The sequence below is a fragment of the Athalia rosae genome, chromosome 4 (assembly GCF_917208135.1).
Source record: "Athalia rosae chromosome 4, iyAthRosa1.1, whole genome shotgun sequence".
Classification (NCBI taxonomy): domain Eukaryota; kingdom Metazoa; phylum Arthropoda; class Insecta; order Hymenoptera; family Athaliidae; genus Athalia; species Athalia rosae.
In genome coordinates, this window is record NC_064029.1 from 1,105,278 (window position 1) to 1,124,956 (window position 19,679).

Here is a 19,679-nt window from a genome sequence, read left to right on the forward strand (position 1 = left end):
ATTACGGTACACATGATAAAGTGTTCGGAGAGATAAACTGTCGCTAATGAACAATAATAATCAGCCATAAAAGTCAAATAAATTATTGGCGATTACAAAATAATTTTACAAAGTGATCGATGGCTCCTACATTCAATATGCCTGTACCATATATAAAATCATAAAAAAGGGACGTCATAGGACATAAAAAAATTAGGGAAAAAAGAACACCAATTTACCTTTATCGGTGTATTTTCGCTGGCATGGGTAGAAATTGACACACGAGACGATTGCACTTTTTATCGATTACATGATCGTTTAGTTATAACAACAGCTTTTAAACTCCCTACTGCTTTATCTGTATTGCGACACACTCGTGATCGAGTTCCGGGTAACCGATTAAATCATCCACCTTCGATGACCTCCCTCAGTTCCGTAGCTACGCCGCGTTACCCGCTACGATTACGGTGAAATTCGATTGTAAACCAATCGTCATTCGCTGATCTTTCCTCGAGCACACTTCGATATTACTTTGCTTCGGTGGTAATTACTTACCGAAAGACGATCTCGGAATATCGCGTGTCGCGACTAATCAGACATATTACAGAGGGTATTCAAGCACCGGTTTCGATACACGCGTCTCCGAAAAAACAATATCAAAAGCTTTCGAAGCGTAATACGATTTCTCGATTGGATGAAAAAAGCTCAACGATCGTCAAAGAAAAAGAAATAGCAAAAAACGAATCACGGATTGAAAATTTTAATTACATCGAAGACGCGGTCGGGCTTATCTCGCCGTTGATCCCGCGGGAAATTTTTTTTAAAAGAATATCTCGAAGGGTGTTACGCAGTGACGTAGATTTAAAAAAAGTTTTCGGTACATCGAATAATTCTTTCGTTTATCAATCCGCCGTATAATGTGTAATCTTTGCGAGCACGATAAGGTGGTGGTTCTCCGCAACAGGTAAAAAACGACACGATAGGCGACGAAGTACGGGGGGCGAATGCGAACGAGTACTGACGGAGCGTCGCGACGCTACTGGCGTAAACTCTGCATGGCTACGTTTCTTGTTTCTCTCACCTCTCTCTCGCTTCTATCCTCCGAAACCTGCGCGCTGCTGGTCCACGGTTATCAAAATGGGATATACGAATCTGGCCTCTTCAAAAGGACCACCCGTTCTCTTTTCTAGTTTTTTCATCCACCCCATAGCGTCCCCGTGCGTTCGAATGCGTTTTTTCTTTCGTTTCAGAGAAGCGTATAGTAGGTGGCAATATCGTATTGACAATTTTTGGTGAATTTGTTTTACCAGCCGTGTCTATCTCTGCGTACTCGAAATTCGAGCGGCGTCAGTTTTTATACCGTAGGGAGAGAGATAGCCGGTAACGCCTCGACGAACGCGAGAAGCGAAAATTATTGTAGATTATCGGCAGCGTGTTGCAGCAGGCTAACGTTGCATGGCGTGTGCCTTGGTAATCAATTTGGGGGACGTCAAAGTTATACGGTCAACTTTGCGAAAATTGCTGCGCCCGCTCCCCTATCGTATTTATAGGGGATGAGGTATGGTCGCTGTACAATGAGAACACTCGCGACTCGCATTGATAATTAATTAATCGAGAAAAAAACTAGAAGATTCCAAAACAACATTTCAATCATGCTCGTATACAACGAACCTTCGAATCGGTACGTCTTGCCGAAATTCCACCCAAAAGCTCAGCCCCATTGATCGAAAAAAATAAAAGAATAAGTTGAAAGTCCAATACTCTTGTATTGTGCCCATATAGTTTTGGGAGTAAGAACATCGAGGCACGTATAAATTTTCGATAACATCACCGTTCAAACTTCGATCGACGCATTGATTAGCTTTTTACGGGCGAATGGATAATTTCATATTTAACGTTCAAACGGGTTCGCAGAGCTTTAACTGTTCACAGACGGTGAGGATACCTTTTGCCATGTTACGTACGATGAAAATTTAAACTTCAGCAATGTCCGAGGTACGGGGGAAAGCTTGTCACCCCAATTTAGAAAAAATATATTGAAATTTGTACGAAACACCGCGTCGCGCGTCGCCGGAGTTGAATTAACGGAGTTAAACTCTTTTGAGAAATGACAGAATCTCGCGGATACGCGGAGCTTTTACCTTTCACGGGACAGTTACGAATTATATTCATGTACGCGTGAAAATTGTTTCCATTCTCGTTTCAGACCGTCGGAGTTAATTAGTATTTGTACAATATCTGACTCGTCACGATGTCCTCCGCATTCCGTCGTTACACGTATTTTCAGTCCAGGTAACTCTGGCGCCGGTGCTCGAGGGATTTTAAGAGGGCGACAAATTGCGATAATCTTTGCTGATCTGTGGGGTCAAGCCGCGATGAATTTTCTCGTAAACGCGGCGACTGACCACCTGGACATCGCGTTTTTGTCAGCGATTAGAAAGTTACGATCTCCAACGAGGCCGCGTGTAAAATCCCGGTCGAAATGTCCGTTCTTCGACGATTGACGACTGAATGACGAGAGAAAAAAAAAAAAGAAAAAATTCTAATACGTGTAGAATCTACGGGTGCCCCTGAGTTTTGATTATTTGAAAAGGAATCGGCGTTATTCACGCGACAGGTATTTAATTTTGCAGTGATATAAACGGACGGGATATGTTTATATGAATTCACCGATATAAATCTATCATACGTTGGCGGTCGGCTCGGTTGTTTTGTGCAGCGATATAACCACGCGATGTTGGTTTAAAGGATACTACGGAATTATATACACGAGCATTCGCGAGAATCATCAACGTTCGTTTGTATGTTCAACGAAGCTTGAAACCAACGGCGAGTAAAACTGTAGCAGGAATTTTCCTGAATCGTTATATATATATATATATATATATATCTGTATAATCGGCGAGGCATTATAAGTTTGCTCAGATATTGTAGTACGTAAGAAAATCTTTAAAAAGCTGAAAGCTGCGGCTCCTTCGATCGGCGTTGAGGAGTTTATTATTCCGTAGTGAATATACAACGAAGTTAATTTTAATCCAACGCGATGAGGGCGTATTTTCGAGTGTTGTCATAGAATAATTCCGACTTATAAATTTGAAAACGTACACAGTTCTATTTATCGATCATTCGAAAGCTCGCCCTTCCGAGCATCGTGAAATTTTCTTCTCAACAGTTTTGTAACGCGTTTTAACATATTCGCCCGACAATAAAACTCACGTTGAACAGCCAAAGTTTTATCAGTTGAGGAAATCCGTGGCGCGATGGAGTGGAAAGCTGAAATAAGGTTTAGGTCGTCGCGGCGGACATTTCGAAACCTTGGAACATTTTCACCGGTACATGAAGAAGAAATGTCTTTGAAACTATACGTCGAACGCTCCTACGATTTTATCGCATTCGAATCGAATCGAAGCTCATAATAAATGAAGCGAATTGCAGAATATTGACTTCAAATATTTTTCACCGATGCATATATCCTCTTGAATCGCGTCGCGTAAGAGCTAAAGATGGCTGGGTGGCTGGAACCGCAAACCACGACGTTTCCTGCGCGAACGGCAGGACAATGTATATATAAAATCATCAACGGGCACCGCCTAGTTCATTAGTCGCGTTGTTTTCTCGCGAATAAAGACTATAATTCATTACAGTTGAGGGGAAAAAAAAAAAAAATTCGAGACAAGTTCCACCATGAGGGTGTTATTCGAAATGCTTTTTATCGCCGGTACGATTTTCGCCGGTGCAGTCGTGGTGGCTTATCCTAATCCTCGTTACGGCCGGAGTTACCGATCCGGCGGTGCAGCTGGCTGGCCAAAACCGACGAAAAATTATAACGCCGAATACATACATCCCACCCTGGTATCCGACGAGGAAAAGTCTAATGACGGTGAGCACGATCGAAATGCTTCGAATTCCTTATTGTAATAATTGAGAGAATTTTGTACTCGCTGTCTCTAGATGTGTTTGGTCATCTCAGTTTACCGAATGACGATGATACTGGAAACTACATGGGATCACTTGAGGGTGGGTAAAAGACGAACGGGAAAAATTGACAATTTTCCAAACTAATCATGAAATTGCTCGAACTCACTGTATTTTTTCACAGTGGAGCTGATTCCAATGGAATCTTCGAATTATGATGAAAATAAACTTGAAAGTGACGACGAAGCTGTATACTACGAGGACGAAAGCGACTACAATTCACTGTACGATAAGGATGATCGTGAGTAACGGGATACATTACAGAATAAGTGTGAGGATAAATAAGATGAGAGAGAAAAGAATCATGAAATAATACGAAAATCGGATGCTTATTTAAGATCCACGCGAAAAATGTTCGGTGGATAGAACGAAAGGGTTCTAATTTGCCGTCTTTTGTAGTCAAAGAGAGGTTCGGTGACTTATTCGGTTCGTCGGAAGAGGATGACCGAGAAAAAGAGGATTTTTCATTGCAAGAAATCCACAGCCTTGAGGATAAAAACGACAGCACGGACGAATATTTCGGTGAGTTTTTAACACACGTAAGATACGCTCGCGTCGAAACGTATACGAATAAAATGGAATCCGAATGAATAAAAAATTGTGGAATATATCAGGCTGCGAAGACTTCAAAGTGATTAAGTTTTGTGGAGAAATATGTTCGCGGACAGACGTTCGGCTTGAAAATATACCTTTTGCGATGGGATATATGTACATTACGCGAGTCGAACCGATCGATAAATGTTATTTGAACTGCAGATTGTTTTTATATATTCCGAACGCGGAAGTTTAGACGTGACGAGGTTTATCGATGAACTTGTCCAACTTTTCAGTTGCAACCTTGAAAATATTTAATTTTCTCTTTTTCTGCCCTGCAGATTATCTTTCGGAGGAGAGGACTGGAGATTATTCAAAAGGTGCGCGCGATGCAAGTTTCCCCTTGGTAAATAAACCCAGCCCCCGCACTTGCGATTTCATTTGCTCATTACGTGAAAATTCGGACGAAAGAACGCTGACAGTCGATGATTACATCTGTCATTGTTTCTAGGAAATCGTCGATTCACGAAGTGAAACCGATCCGTAGATATTTTCGATCGATCGTGCGGCCCTCGTCTATCGCCTGCTTCGTTCATCTGTAAATTATTCACATGAAGATTGAAATAAATGAGATACTGATTTCTACATAATTAAGTGATTATGTTCGTCTCGTCGATTTTTCCTCCCATTTGTTCAATTGAATATTCCCCGAATAGCGAGTAGGTGTCTTCGTGGCTCGAGAAACTGCAGGATCCTTGTACGAAATGTCGACAGATATTACACAGAGTGGAGTTTTCATCTGGATGATGAGAATATCGTTTGGTTCCAATAACGCCTCCGCTCATTATACCTACATTGTACGTGAGGGCTTCGCTGTAACAAATATTGTTAATAAAAAATATTGCCTCGTGCATTATTTGACGATGGGATGATACCGTTGAACGTCGTCGAGATAAAATTGAAAATCGCGTAGCGTAGAGTAGCTATACCTATGATAACCGCATTTTCATTTACTTAGCAATAATTTCATTCAATTCTTTCTTTTGTGGTTTCCAATATCACATCGGATGAGCTCGAGGCCTCGAATCATAGTACAGATCCTCGACAACCGGCTTTTGTCAGCGATCGCGGAAAAATTTTACGCCGTGATGGAAAATTTGCAAATGAACATGTATCTAATGTAAGCTGTAGAGAAAATTACGCCCTCAGGAGCTGTGTGTGCGCAAAAAGTTTCCGGAAATTACGTTTACATTCAAACTCGCCAGTTTAGTCTTTACGGTCGAATTATAATAAGCAGCCGTGCATTTGACATTTCTCGTTTTCATTTTATTGACGGTCATTCTTTCGGACCATCAACTTAATTCGGCGAGAGCTGCCTGTAACGAATACCGTGCATACGTACATAGGTATATCCTTGTGTAAAACTATTTTTCTCGGGCATTATTTTCCCAAGGATGTAGATATGTGTATATTGCTTTTCCGGAAATGCGCCGAAGAACGTGTGACGTCGTGTCTATATTTTGGCATGTAGGTCAAGCGGTCTCAGGAGAGTTGGAATTCTTTGGAGCAAATTTTCCGGATCAATTCCCGCGGGAAGATCACATTGCACGTCCCAGGGGAATAGTTTACGTCGGACTGTTCAAGTTATACATAAATATTCACGATCACGGTCATAATCACCGGGTCTCCCATATAATCATTCTCCATATTAGGATATTATACGAAGAGAAGATAAGAAGACGCGTTGCAACTTTTCATTCGTCTTTTGATTATCGAATTTCAAATACAAAATTACGATACGAACCGTTTTTCACCAGATTGTATCAACGATATACGATGGAATGTAAAAAGTTGTATTTTTCATTTTTCATTTATCAATTCATTAATATCAGTTTTTTTTTTTTTTCTACCCAATTCAGACAACGAATATGATACAATTCACGTGGGTCGTCACGCGCGTCATCGAGTTCGTTGAGTACCCTGTAAAATAGAGAGTAAAAATAACATTCGGGCGGAAAAAGAAAATAAAAATCTAGGAAAGAAAATTAAAAAAATAATAAAAAATGAAAAAGACTCGAAAATAGAACGACCCGATCCCAAAATTTACGACCTCCTAACAAACCCCCCGGTGTACACACAACCACATCGCCACACAGACCGGTGTATTCATAACGATGTATAAAAATTTTAGACCGAACGCATAAATTATCAAACACGCACGTTATTATCGCATTAATGCCGAATAAAATATCTTACGCTACGCTATTCGGGTTAGTTTTTTTTTTTTTTTCCACACGGTTTATTCACGGATTCTCAGTTTCGAAATAAAAATGGGTGCCCGTTTAATGATAAAAATCAAACCTCGTTGGATCTGAAAATGTCTAGCCCGACGTTGCCTGTCGCTTCTGGCGTTCGGGTCATTCGCTTCAATTTATATTCAACCAGCCGAAAGTTTGACGTGAGCTACACGAAGTTTGATACCAGTTTGAATCTATTATCAACACGAGGTGAAATTGATTCAGATTTTGATCTTCAACTCGGTCTCGCTCGCGTCCCTCGTCATCCTGCTCGTTGACATTTACACCCTCCATTCTCCGCGGTGGGTGGTAGGTATTTCTTGCCCCCGAAATCCGACTGCCGTCTGTAAAATTTCACGAAGGATACGTCGTATCGAATCTCTTTGTTTTTCACCCGCGCCGAATAACGTCATTCAACAGCAATTACGCCGATAATAATATTGGGACCTCGCAGTTTTTTTGGCGGAAGAATCGACGCGAAGAGCAAATGAAAGAGACAGAGGCGAATGAAAAATGAAATCAAAAAAAGCGAATCAATGGCCAGCTGAACAATGAATATTTGTTTCACGAAATCTGCGTGCGTTACGTGAACAAACCTGTTTGAAAATATGCATCGCGGGGTGAATTCCGGCATTGAAAGTTGACGCGTAAATCCATTTGGGCGGCACAGCGTGTGATCGATGATCGCGCGCGGTCGGGATGAAAATTTCGGTTGCCCCGAGCGACGTGTACGCGAAAATATGATCACTGCGCGGGTCGTTGTGTACACGAAAAGTTGCAGCGAGTAAAAATAAAGACGAAAAATACGTTCGATCGTCCCTGAGATTTTTATCCGGCAATGTTGCTGCCCTGGCCGTTCATCATCTTGGCGTTCTCCCGCCGCGATACGCTATAGGTAACCAGAGATATGTGCCCGGCCGCTATTCGTGCACCCAAATGTATCGCTCACTGCGCCCATGAAGGCGACCAACCGATAATCAATAATTTTATACCGATAAACACGCCACAAAGACATTATTACGCCATTCCTATCAGAACCTCATGCGAACGATGAAAGATCGGAGTTTTGCCAATCGCGATCGTTTCATACAATAACGAAAGTCACGTAAAATCTATTGGGACGTCAGAAAAGCGCATAGAAAGGTTTCTCGTCAATTAACGATAGCCTAAGCTCGGAGATTTCTTGACGGAATTCGGTACGATATGGGCCCAATACTTGCAGACATGATTTGTCAATCAAGCTCCACGCACAGGGCATCCGACTAGCCGCTGAAACGTGATCCGTATATTCGAGCATGGTATACGAGTAGTCGAATGCCGTAGGGCAGCGAAATACGTACAACGATTCTCGAATTTCAAATATTCGAACGACCGGAATTCTAGTCGATAAGCTCTGCGGGAAATAGTCGAGAGAACGAAGGTGCACTAGAGTTAGTTGCCGTTAACGAGATAAAAAAATTTAACGGGAGAATGCGCAGTTATATTATTCGCCTACAGATCCGGGGCGGACTAGGTTTGACCGGTAGGAATTCGCGATTGAAATTTTCATTCCACGCATCGGCAAGAAAAGGTCGACACGTGCGGTCTTCGGATAAATCGGAGGAATTTTTCGCGGTTTTAATAGAAGTTGAAAGTTTAATAAGCGAAAAGTGATTTTCGGGTCGACGACGTCTGATCTTAGAAACGAATTTATTCTAGATTCGAGAATCGACGTCATTGGATGTCAATTGTAGCAGTGAATCGACGAATCTGCATTATTTGGATTCAAAAAATTTCTATGAGAAACTGCCGAAATTCTTGGGCTCTAGGGCAGCTGAAAATTCCCGAGGAGTTTCCGCATCTTTTCTCTGTCCTTCGATGTCCCACGGGTCTGAGATTTATCGGGTAGTTGAGGAGTAGAATTTTTAAACGTCTTTCATATCCGCAGGGAAATGCGCATCGTTCATATTGCCGGAGGATGATTTCGTTCTCCTCATATTACGTATAAAATATATTGTTGACATAACTTTTCTTCTCGTTTTTCCTCCATATTTAATTAATCGCGTGGGTCTCGGGATCGCGATTTTATACCTCCCCGAATATTATCTGGAAAACGAAATTACAGGAATCAGTCGTCGTTGCAATTCAAAGGAAATTCCTCATTTCCAAAATTAGTCCTCGCAACGTAACTGACCGTTATATACACCCTGCATATTCGCAAGCGTATATTATTCACAAATGTATATAAGGGCTACATTTTTCGCGTCTCTCTCCTCATAATTAGCGCGTGCCTCTGAGTTGAAAATAAATTATTAACGGAGCGTGGTGATTACGAAATGTACTGAAAAGTTATTCGGTGTATCAAATTAGCTGCGTCAAACAAAATACACTCCCTTTCCAATCTCATTATAATTATAATATGATATACCGTCAATTACAGTAAACCGTTTATAAAATTAAAATCTCCATTATACGGACATATTTTTATCGCCAGAATCAAATTAGTCGAAACAAATTTCGAACGAGGTAAGGTCTCCGCGGTTATCGAGATTGAAACTTTTGCTGAACGTTCAAATTTCCCAAAATATTCGAGTGTTAAAAAGAATAACAGAATCGCAAGTACCGTGAGTTCACAAATGTTCACGTGCGCTTTCATTTTATGTACCTCTGCCAAACCAGATTAAACAAACAATATCCACACTGTCTAAATCGACATCCTCATTCACTTGGGAGCCTGAAGGTAAAATAATTGTAGAGCAATGCTAACATTAGTCTGTTTATCTCTATTTGCATCATCTCACGGTGCTATACGGGGGTTGACATGTACTAATATGTGAATAATAAATATTCAATCACACAGGGATAGATGTATACGACTTCAGTCTTCGGACGCACGATCACTTCTTTTTTCTAATGCGCCGTGGAATATATAAAACAAGTCTTCCGAAGCTTTCACAAGCTTTACGTGGTTGTCAAAGCGATGAACATTTTTGTGCAAATTTTCTTGTCGTTCCTTACCGTTGTTCAATGTTACAATAAATTCATCGAGGAACACGCTGCGGTATCCGAAGAGTCGGACGGATCTGAATTGAATGGAATAATCGGACACTGTAGTGAGAATTATAATTTTTACAAACAGCTGGTGATCATAAACGAAGATGTCGAAGTTGCTTCTGAATTTTACAAAAATATTCATCAAACACTGCGGATTCCAGTTGAAATTTTCAACGACCCGGCCGAAGGATTGAGAATCATCGATTGGCGGTCATGCGTCGTGATCTGCGTTCAAGGGAAAAATATTCGTGAATTTTTCAAATCCGTTGACTGGTATTCGTGGAAACCTACGAACATTTACGCCCTTTACAGTTCGGAAAAGAAAACGGGAATATCGATCGATGAGATTTATTCAGCATCGGTTGGATTATGGGGTCGCTACGGCGTCCACAAGTTCGTCGTTTCAATCAATGGAAGTAACCTTTACTTCGACCCATTTCAGCCCTCGAATTCCCGAAATTCATTCGGGGTTATCAAGGACATCGGGAATTCCACGGAGCTTTTAAAGAGCCGAAAAACATTCGGAGGTTACGAGGCTAAAGTGTTGCTGTTCGACTATATCACGGTGAAGAAAATTAATGGAACTTACGTCGGACTCGACTCGTCCGCCATGACCTCGATATGCGAACAATTGCACCTTACCCCGAAGATTTTCGATCCACCTGAAAAATTTGGTTGGCGAACGAACAACGGGACGTTCACGGGGACTTTGGGTCGCCTGATTTACCGAGAGGGCGATCTGTCGTTCAACGGTTTTTTCATCAAGGATTACCAATCGAACGATCTCGAATTCACGGGTTACATATATTTCGATCAGATCTGCGTTATTGTTCCGCGACCGCCCCAAGTTCCAGATTTTTTGTTGATCGTTAGGATCTTCAGCATTCGTAGCTGGGCGTTGATATTCGCTGGCAACTCTTTCGTCGCGTTTATATACACCGGGATGACGACCTTTGGGTTCAAGGGAGCAGCGGAGGCTCGGAAAGTTTCCGAGTTGAAAAAGTTGGTTGAAAACTCTCCCCTGTGCGCTGCCGGACGAAAGACAGCGCGGACTCTGACGAGGGTTCAACGGTTCCTGGGGACCTGGACTTTCTTTTCCTTTTACCCGATGAAAGGGAACGCGACCAGTTACGGAGAACGTTTACACGTCGCTTTCGGATTGATACTCGGCGTCGTTGTGACCGGCTGTTTCACCAGCAAACTCGCTTCCAGTTTTGGCAAACCGGCTTTCATCAAGAATATCGACAGCCTTCGCGAATTGGACGAGAGCGGTGAGTCGTTAATTAGAATGCGACGAACTTTGGGAAAAACTAATCGGAGTGATGGATTTTTAATTTCAGGGCTCGAGGTGCTCACTAATTTTCCGAATCTTTTGGTCGACGTTTTTGCAGACAACGAGACATCGACGACTCGTAATCTTCGGGCGAAACTTAAATTGGCCAACGTCACAGAGATAAGTAGGAAAGTTTCCCAGAGTGGTACTGGATGTTTCTTGGACCGCAGACAAAATCAAATCCTCGGGTCGGATACATTCAGGGGTGTACACATCGTTGACGAATGTCCCAAGGGTTATCACCTGGCGTATCCCATTCCCAGGGGTAATCACGAATGGCAAATTTTTTATTACATTACGATCGGTAGGCGTAAAGGATACCGATGTATATTCGTTAATTGTACCATTCGCTCGCAGGATCGCCATTCCTCAATCGAATAAATACAATTATTGGAAGACTTCACAACGGTGGATTTTACAACAAATGGTTGATCGATCTCATGCCAAGACGGGATGATGATTTTGACGAAAAGCCAGTCGTCATCCGACTGGACCATTTATACATGCCTTTCTCAATACTGTTCGCGGGGCTTTTGATATCAGCTGGGATATTCGCCTGTGAATTCAGAGGCACCGTGCGGCGTACTTTGAGTTTCAGGAAAATCGCGATCGATATTTTGAAAAAATACAAAGATTACCCTTAGTCGCGTGATACCGCATCTTCTTTTGAATTTTTTATCACCGCCTCACATTATATTTGGATAAAAAAATTCTACCTCGCTAAACACATCGTCGCCCTCCACGTGTTGATCAAAATGTTTACGAAAAAAGAAAATCCCGGCAGAGAAGAAAGTCTCTGGTTGGCAGAAGCGCGCTGAAAATATGCCCTCGCGTTTACCCTTACCAAAGGTTGGCCATTGGGGTGAAGCGAGATACCTCAAAAACCCCCAGGCTGAGCTCGTTTAATTTCGGGGAATCTGTGTCAATCTGTCGACTTTGCGGATGTGATGATGGAATTTTGAATTCCAAGCCTCCCCTGCATCGTCACGCTAGTAAGAGCTTCAATAACGATAAAACTAAACGACGCGTAAAGGATGAAAATAAACGCCACAGATGAAAACCGCGATTACTTCCAGCCACACGTTCCTGAAAACTTTACAACCTCGTGGTCACAATTAGCGGACGTTCAAAGATCAGCTACAGGCGCCAACGAGTCTCAGAAAAGAGAGACAGTTTCCCTTTTTTATTTGTTCTTCAAAATATACAACCGTTCAGATTATTGCTCGTCTGAAAGAGTATGAATTTATTCCCATACGAAGGAGGGTATCGAATTTCAGCATCCTTTCTTTTCTAAGGATAAATGGCGAGCGATTTCCGGCTGCGATGAACTTTCGTCAGATAGACGATTTATAGGAGTTTTCCCGAACGATCGATCAATCCGATCTTGTAACTCGTGAGTTTAAACGCCACCACCTGTGCCCCGCAGGATACGGTAGCGTATTTGTTTGAGGGAAACTGAGTGGTTTTCCAGAAAAATCGGGTGGGGTTTTTCTTGATTGTTTTGGTGGGAAATCGTTTTGCGTGACCTACTGTATGTTTGTAACGTTTGTAGGGAAGATATTCGTGTGGGCAGGGGCAGAAGATTTCGCTCGATCAGAACTGCGGGAGTATAGAAAGATTTAAGTTTTAGTTATCTTCGGATTTACGTCCGAAAATAGTTAAAGCAGTAAAGGCTTTTCTCAAGAGATTTGATTTTTCTAGGTCGGTCTTCCATATTTTCTTATCAACCAATTTAAACTTTACCAGCTTCAGCAATTTCTTGCGCATCGATATATAGGCGCGCGATTCACGAAACTTTTCAACCTTTTTTCAACGGGTCTCAACGTTTATTGGTGTTTCTTCGTGCTGTGTAACAAAACCAGCTAGAACTTTTAATGCAATTCATATATAGTCAGGAATTGAGTATAAGCTGAACTACTCGATGTGAATTTCTACAATAGATGCTAACATTGTACACGCGCCTGAATGTGACTTGAATTTTTGCAATTCTGAGGCAAATATTGAAATCGTTTTTTTTCAATAATTTTACGTATTTTGAACTCAGGAATCCAAATCCACCTGTCAAATTGATCAAGTTATCGCCAATTTTTCACTTTTCAGAGCAGAAAAATTGAGATATCTCGATGGGAATAATTCCTAGCTCAATTTGCTCGACAGATTCATGTTTCTGGGGATAAAATATATGAATAAAGTGCCATACGATCGAAATTCTCGGCCAAAATTTGAAAAAATCCAAAGGGGTACCCCTTGAAAATATTCCAAATTTTGGCTAATTTTTTTTATTCTTCAAAATTGATCGTATGGCACTTTTCTGACGTATTTTGACCTCAGGAATCCGAATCTGAAAGAGAAATTGACCTATCTCCAAAATTGACCGAGTTATCGCCAATTTTCAGCTTTTCGGGGTCAAAAATAAAAAATTGATTTTTTAGTCTATCTTAATGTAATTTGAGCTCAGGAATCCGAATCCGGAAGAAAAATTGATCTATTTTGAAAAATGACCGAATTATCGCCGAATTATCGCATTTTTTGGCATAAATTTGAGGATATCTCGAAGGGAAAAAATCGTAGCTCAATTTGGACAGCGGATTCGTGTTCCTGAGGTCAAAATACATAAGAAAAGTGCCATACGATCAATTTTAAAAAATAAAAATTTTTGGTCAAAATTTGAAAAAATCGTAAGGGGTACCCCTTGGAAAAATCTCAAATTTTGACCAAAAATTTTTATTTTTTAAAATTGATCGTATGGCACTTTTCTTATGTATTTTGACCTCAGGAACGCGAATCCGTTGTCCAAATTGAGCTATGATTTTTTTCCTTTGAGATATCCTCAAATTTATATCAAAAAATGCGAAAAAATTAGGATAACTTGGTCATTTTTCAAGATAGATCCATTTTTCTTCCAGATTCGGATTCCTTAGATCAAATTACATTGATGTAGACTGAAAAATTAATTTTTTATTTTTGACCCCGAGAAGCTGAAAATTGGCGATAACTCGGTCAATTTTAGAGATAGATCAATTTTCCTTTCAGATTCGGATTCCTGAGGTCAAAATACGTAAGAAAAGCATATTAAACCCAATTAAAAAAATGATTTATTTTTTGCTCAAAAATCGAATTTTCTTTTTGGTTTTCAAGGGTAATCTCAGGTATAATCAGCTCAGGAATCCAAATCTGAAAGCCAAAATCATCTACTCATGAAATCGATTGAGTAATCATCAATTATTTGCTGTTCGGAGCAGAAAAATTATAAGACATATCGATTGGTTTTAGTCGTAGACCCACTTTGAATCGTCGCAATCCATGCATGGGTCGAAATATTAGAATTCTTCAATTTACCAGCGAGCCCGAACTTTGCTGGAGTCAGGTAGCCAGGGGCGCGCGGTTTGTTGTGGGGTGTCACCTCTAGTCAGCCCCGAAGGTGACGTCTCACAACAAAGCGCTACGCTGCTGTCTACCTGACTCCAGCAAAGTTCGGGCTTGCTGGTAAATTGAAGAATTCGAATATTTCGATCGCGGTTTGTTGTGGGGCGTCACCTCTGCTCAACCCCGAAGGTGACGTCTCACAACAAACCGCGCGCCCCGGGCTACCTGACTCCAGCAAAGCTCGGGCTCCCTCATAGACCGAGAAATTCGAATATTTTGATCGAGTTATCGCCAATTTATCGCTTTTTGGACCAGAAAAATGAAGATATCACGACAGGAAAAAATCAAAGCTCAACTTGATAACTCTCTGCAGTCTTACTTAAATTTTCATCATTCTTTTGGGAAATTCAACAGTTCCGTTTTAGGATTACTTTCGAAGTCTTCGTTAATCAAAAAATATCTGGTACATTTCGTCTATATATACATGCAAACAAAACTCATCTCAGCATCCAAGTTGAATAATCAAAGACCAGAAAATATTCTGTACATCCGGAAATTCAATCCATGGAAAAATATTCAAGACAATTTTCAACAACATATGTAAAGCAGGATTAGGTTCAAAGTGGGGGGTTTTCGCTTTGAAGTGAACGACATCATCTCTCATGTACTCCCTCCAAGGAGCTTGAGTTTTAAAAAAAAGCTGCGGCAGCGCAGGAGTGAAAAAAAAAGTTCTCCAACATCAATAAAAGGAACCAGAGCCACAACAAGTGGCGAATCGATCGTATGCCGAACTCCTAGGCTCTGTTCAATGCTGAAGTGAATTTTGAACCGTTGAAAATTTTCGAAAATTTCGGCCCTCCCGCTTCGCCTGGAGGAGGAGACATCAAAAAAATGGAAATAGAATATAAGATCTATAAAACGACATTGCAAATATTTCAAGTACATCTCTTATCCTCTACTTCGTGCATGCTATATGTCAACAGATTCGCATTATACAAAAGCACGTCGTACGTCGGGTGCAAATATTACACGCGTGTATAAATGTATTCTGTTTACTTCGATCAGATTCGGCTCAGGAAAACGTGAAAAGAACAAACAGAACCGCTATCAAAGTTTCCATCAAATAAAATTCAGGGATCCGAGGGTGAATCTATCCATCTACCTGTACGCGTAAACTTAATTCATATCTTCATGGTAATTGGGACAAACTTTATGGTTCCCACAGGTCGATTACTTTCGGTTGGGTCAACGTCGCGACGTCGCGTGATAAGAGCGAACGACGAGCCATGATTCTGCTGCAGTCGGGTAGCCCGGAAAGTCGCACCGTTGGAATTTCCATAAAATAATTCGGTATTCAACGCGCGTTCGAAAGTATAAGCCATCTCGTGGAGAGCTGCAGTTATTATGGACGTACATACGGGGGAGTTGTAGCACTAACAAAAAAAAAAGGAAAAAAAAAAAGAATAAAAAAAGAAACGAAGACAAGACAAAAAAAATTCACTTTCGCGTAGAAAGTTTTTCTTCTTCACTTAAATATTGCACGACGAAAGACTCCCGCGGGAACGTGAGGATGAAATCAACTTACGAGGGGTATCTTCATACCTGCATGAAATGTCAAATCGGTCGATCATGGCGTTGGACACCTTTTAAAGTCCGTTTCCCAAGCCTCTGCCATCCAGGGGCTAATAATTCGAAGAATTTCGAAGTTTGACCAGAAGTTTTTAGATTCGAAATATCGTCGGTATCTCTGCGAGATGTAACGAAATTTGAATCGCGAGCACTCTACCGGAGGCTCCGTACTTCGGACCGTTGAGTGAAAATTTCGTTGGTATTTTTGCGCCCCAATCCGCATCGGCATCGTGCGCAATAACCATAAACTTGGAACCGGTAAATGGACTGAAATTCTTTGAGGCATTACCTCGGAGAGGGATGAACGGAAAGTTTGTAAATGGACGAAGAATGTAAAGGCAAAATTTGAAACGCAATTCATCCAACTCTCGAATTTTGCAAGCATGTCAAAAATTTTAAATCAAATATACGAGAAATTCGGAAATTTAGAAGAATTGGACGAAGCTTTTTATACGTGAAGATATGCAGTGAGCTCGTGGAATTCTTGCTATACTTTATAATCTTCGCTCGACCCAGCGGTGGATTTCCACGAGCTAAATTGAGATCCTCTTGATAACTCACTTCTCTAAGAGATTATCCACCGGAGTCATTGTCACCCACAAATTGGCTGCATAAATTTCTTGTTCGTTGAAAAATTGTTCCTCGTTCGCGCGGTGGACGAGGAGAGTTGCCAGATAGAAACAGGGATGTCTAATTAGGACGAAAAAAAAATATTCGTCGAGTGAAATCTTGAAATTTCTCTGACGGAGTAATTGAAAGTACGACAGAATGAAAGGGTTCGAGTGATACGTTCGACATGAATGAAATATTGCCATTCCCTGTTTTTCACAAAGAACGCACAATATGGTGAGAAAATTCGAGTCATTATAACGAACTCTGTGAAGTTTCGAATGCAAAAATCTGTTCCGACTACAGCGAAAAGTTCATGTGATTTTGAGAAGAAAGATGAACTCTGAAATTAAGCGAGCAGTGATCATGTTGAAACGGAAGCTGTGACCTTTCACAGAGTAGTAAGTTCTCGACAACAGGGAGTTAATTGCAGGATAATTAATTATCGCGTAGAGCGTTCAACTCTTTGAAATAAAGATACGAACAGAGGTGACAAATTTCCTGCACGAAACGGTATGAGATAGCAAAACTGGCGCAGGTGTATGAAAAAGAATAAGATCGCTCTACCTTTTCAATGTTCTCGCTCAGTTCTCGGTAACAGATATCGACGGAGCGTTGGATTACTGTACATACATTCCGCGAAAAAAAAGTGTATAAAAATGGAAAGGTAAGGAGAAAAAAGAAGACAGCGAGAAAAAGCGAGGAGAAATTCTGTTTTCCAGACAAAGGTGGACAAGGCACATCCGTCTAAAAAGCGACAAATACCCGCGAGCTCTGAAGGAAAAAGCTTCTAGTCAGTTTTGAAGTCCCATCGCGTAAGATTTTAAGAAACGGGGATAAATGGATTTCAGGTTTCTCGTTTCTTAATCCATCTCAAGATCTTCAGGGTCTTGACGTCGCCAATAATTTCTACATTTTTCCTTCGCCACGTGACGGTTCATTGGAACCTTCGATTTCGGATGAAATGTATTCAAAGATCGAGACTTGAAAGAAACGCAGTCGTCTAGAAGGGGCGTAAACACAGATCTGTAGTAATACTATCTGAAAAGGTTAAAGTTATCGCTGTTAGACGGTCGCCAGACGCCAAGAACTCACCTAAGCATAAGAATATTTGTAAAGCGAATATTACGATTCGACGATGGCATCGCGGCCTTAAATACCATGGATTCGGAGACACCAGAAATCTGGAAACTTCGTTCCTTGCGTAACAACTTCTGCCGTTATAAGCTGGCAAATATATAATTTCCTGGGAAATGTGGGATCTGCGGAACGACGAGTCCCTTCGGGGACAGACATCCGAAACCCGAAACCTAAACCTGCATCAGCCATTAAGCGACCAGACGTGTGAGGGAAGAGAAGAAAAAGAAGAAGGAAATGGAAAAGGAAAGGAGAAAAGTAGAGAAAGCAAAGCAAAGACACCTCCAGCCACACTTGTGGAATACTGTTTTACCTTTTTCCTTCAGCCGGGGCGGTCGCGGGGATCCTAAGAGGGATGGATGAACAGCGAGAGGGTGGCGGTGGCCCTGAAAGACTCGGCGTAAAAAGTTTGTCTCGTGGAGCGTAAAGTTGGGTTTCAGATAATATCCAAGTTGTGTCGCGCGCGCTGATGGAAATCTCAAACGAATAGCTGGTACGTCCAGCCGCACCGGTACGAACACCATCGGTAGCGATAGTTTGTATTTTCTCACGACGCGAGACACACTCCGAGTGGGTACACGCGAGCATAGGTGTACCCCATCAATCGGCAATCGCACGTGAATAAAATGAAAAAAAAAAACAAAAATAAAATCAAATAAAATAAAATAAAACGAAAAGAAAATAGCGAAGAAAATATTCCCGTAGACGAAAAAAGAACGCACGTAAAGTGCGAGAGAACGGGGAACAAATTGTACGCCATTTCGAGCCAGTAGCGAGAAGTGAAAAATTGCATTTCTTTGGACCGACATGCCCTCCGCTATCAATCGATTCGTGTGAATTTATTCATCGAGTAGAATATGTCGGCGTTCAGTTTACTCGGTATATTAAATAAATCTGCCGACTATATCGGGTTATCTCGGAAATTCACTTGATATACCAGCTGAATTTCCGAGATAAATACACTGGACATGAATTCAGAAGAATTTCATCGCGGTCATCGGGTATAAGAATAGCCATATTCGTGGGGCGCGAGGCGAAACTTGGAACCCTTTTGTCCAACAATTTTACGACCACGCATTTTCCGAATACAATGCAGATCGTAATAAAAGGGTGCGTATATGGCAGTGGTTTTTATAACTCCTGAGTGCATGAGTACCTGATGCGGTTCCATTCGGTCTTTCACATCTTTTGGGATACCTGGGCGCACAGGCATCGATTACCGACATCCATACAGTAATGGCTCAGCGTCCACAGCTCCGACGTCGCATTTAGGAGAACAACGTCTAATAAGAATCACCCGAATAGAAATAGAATGAAACCTGAAACATATCTCGGCGGATAAATCCACGAAACGTCGGAGTCGGTTCTCGAGCAATGTTAATTTCTGCTGGTTCGTCTCCGATCCGTTCGGGTTTGGATCCTAGCTCCGATTGCGGGTCGTCCTTTTGCTCCGAGAGAAAGATACTACTACCTTATCAATGTTGTCTACCGTTCGTAGACCCGTGGGCGGAAAATTTTCGAAGCGACAAGCAGAAAATAAGGCAAGGATTTCATCACCGCACCGTCCTCAGCCTTTAATCAAATTTTAATCAAAGTTACAACAGCCCGGGGTTATCGACATTTGGTATTCGACCACCGTACCGAGTCGCTAGACCATGAAGTCCGTATCACCTGGTCTACATTGCCGGGTGTTTTCGTCGAAATTAAAGAACGAACGAGCGATAGTGCTCCTCTGTTTTCCCTTCCTCTTCTTTCGACGAGTATTTGCTACGTGATTCCAAATCAAA

General features: G+C 41.5%; 2 protein-coding genes across 8 annotated transcripts in view; one reads left to right on the forward strand and one right to left on the reverse strand.

The window, feature by feature from the left end:
* Positions 1–19,679, reverse strand: part of LOC105687613 (G-protein coupled receptor dmsr-1) — a 39,848-nt gene that overhangs the window by 16,943 nt on the left and 3,226 nt on the right. For 3 of the 6 annotated variants that reach the window (XM_012403400.3, XM_048654612.1, XM_048654613.1), the window contains exon 1: positions 219–1,472. The exons of 1 other annotated variant lie outside the window; for it this stretch is intronic. The gene's annotated coding sequence lies outside the window, so the exon portion shown is untranslated. Of the gene's footprint in view, positions 1–218; positions 1,473–19,048; positions 19,422–19,679 lie in introns of those variants that run through there. 2 more of the 6 variants (XM_012403402.3, XM_048654614.1) reach the window with 2 other exon arrangements.
* On the forward strand, positions 3,570–5,138 carry LOC105687476. 2 transcript variants are annotated; one of them, XM_048654619.1, is made up of 6 exons: positions 3,570–3,859; positions 3,931–3,996; positions 4,079–4,195; positions 4,354–4,476; positions 4,830–4,894; positions 5,000–5,138. In XM_048654619.1, exons 1-6 carry the CDS (start codon positions 3,664–3,666, stop codon positions 5,033–5,035), a joined length of 603 nt encoding a protein of 200 aa, XP_048510576.1. In that variant the 5' UTR covers positions 3,570–3,663; the 3' UTR covers positions 5,036–5,138. The 2 variants fall into 2 exon arrangements, with proteins under 2 accessions (XP_048510576.1, XP_012258564.2); XM_012403141.4 differs by having other exon boundaries at positions 4,830–5,138.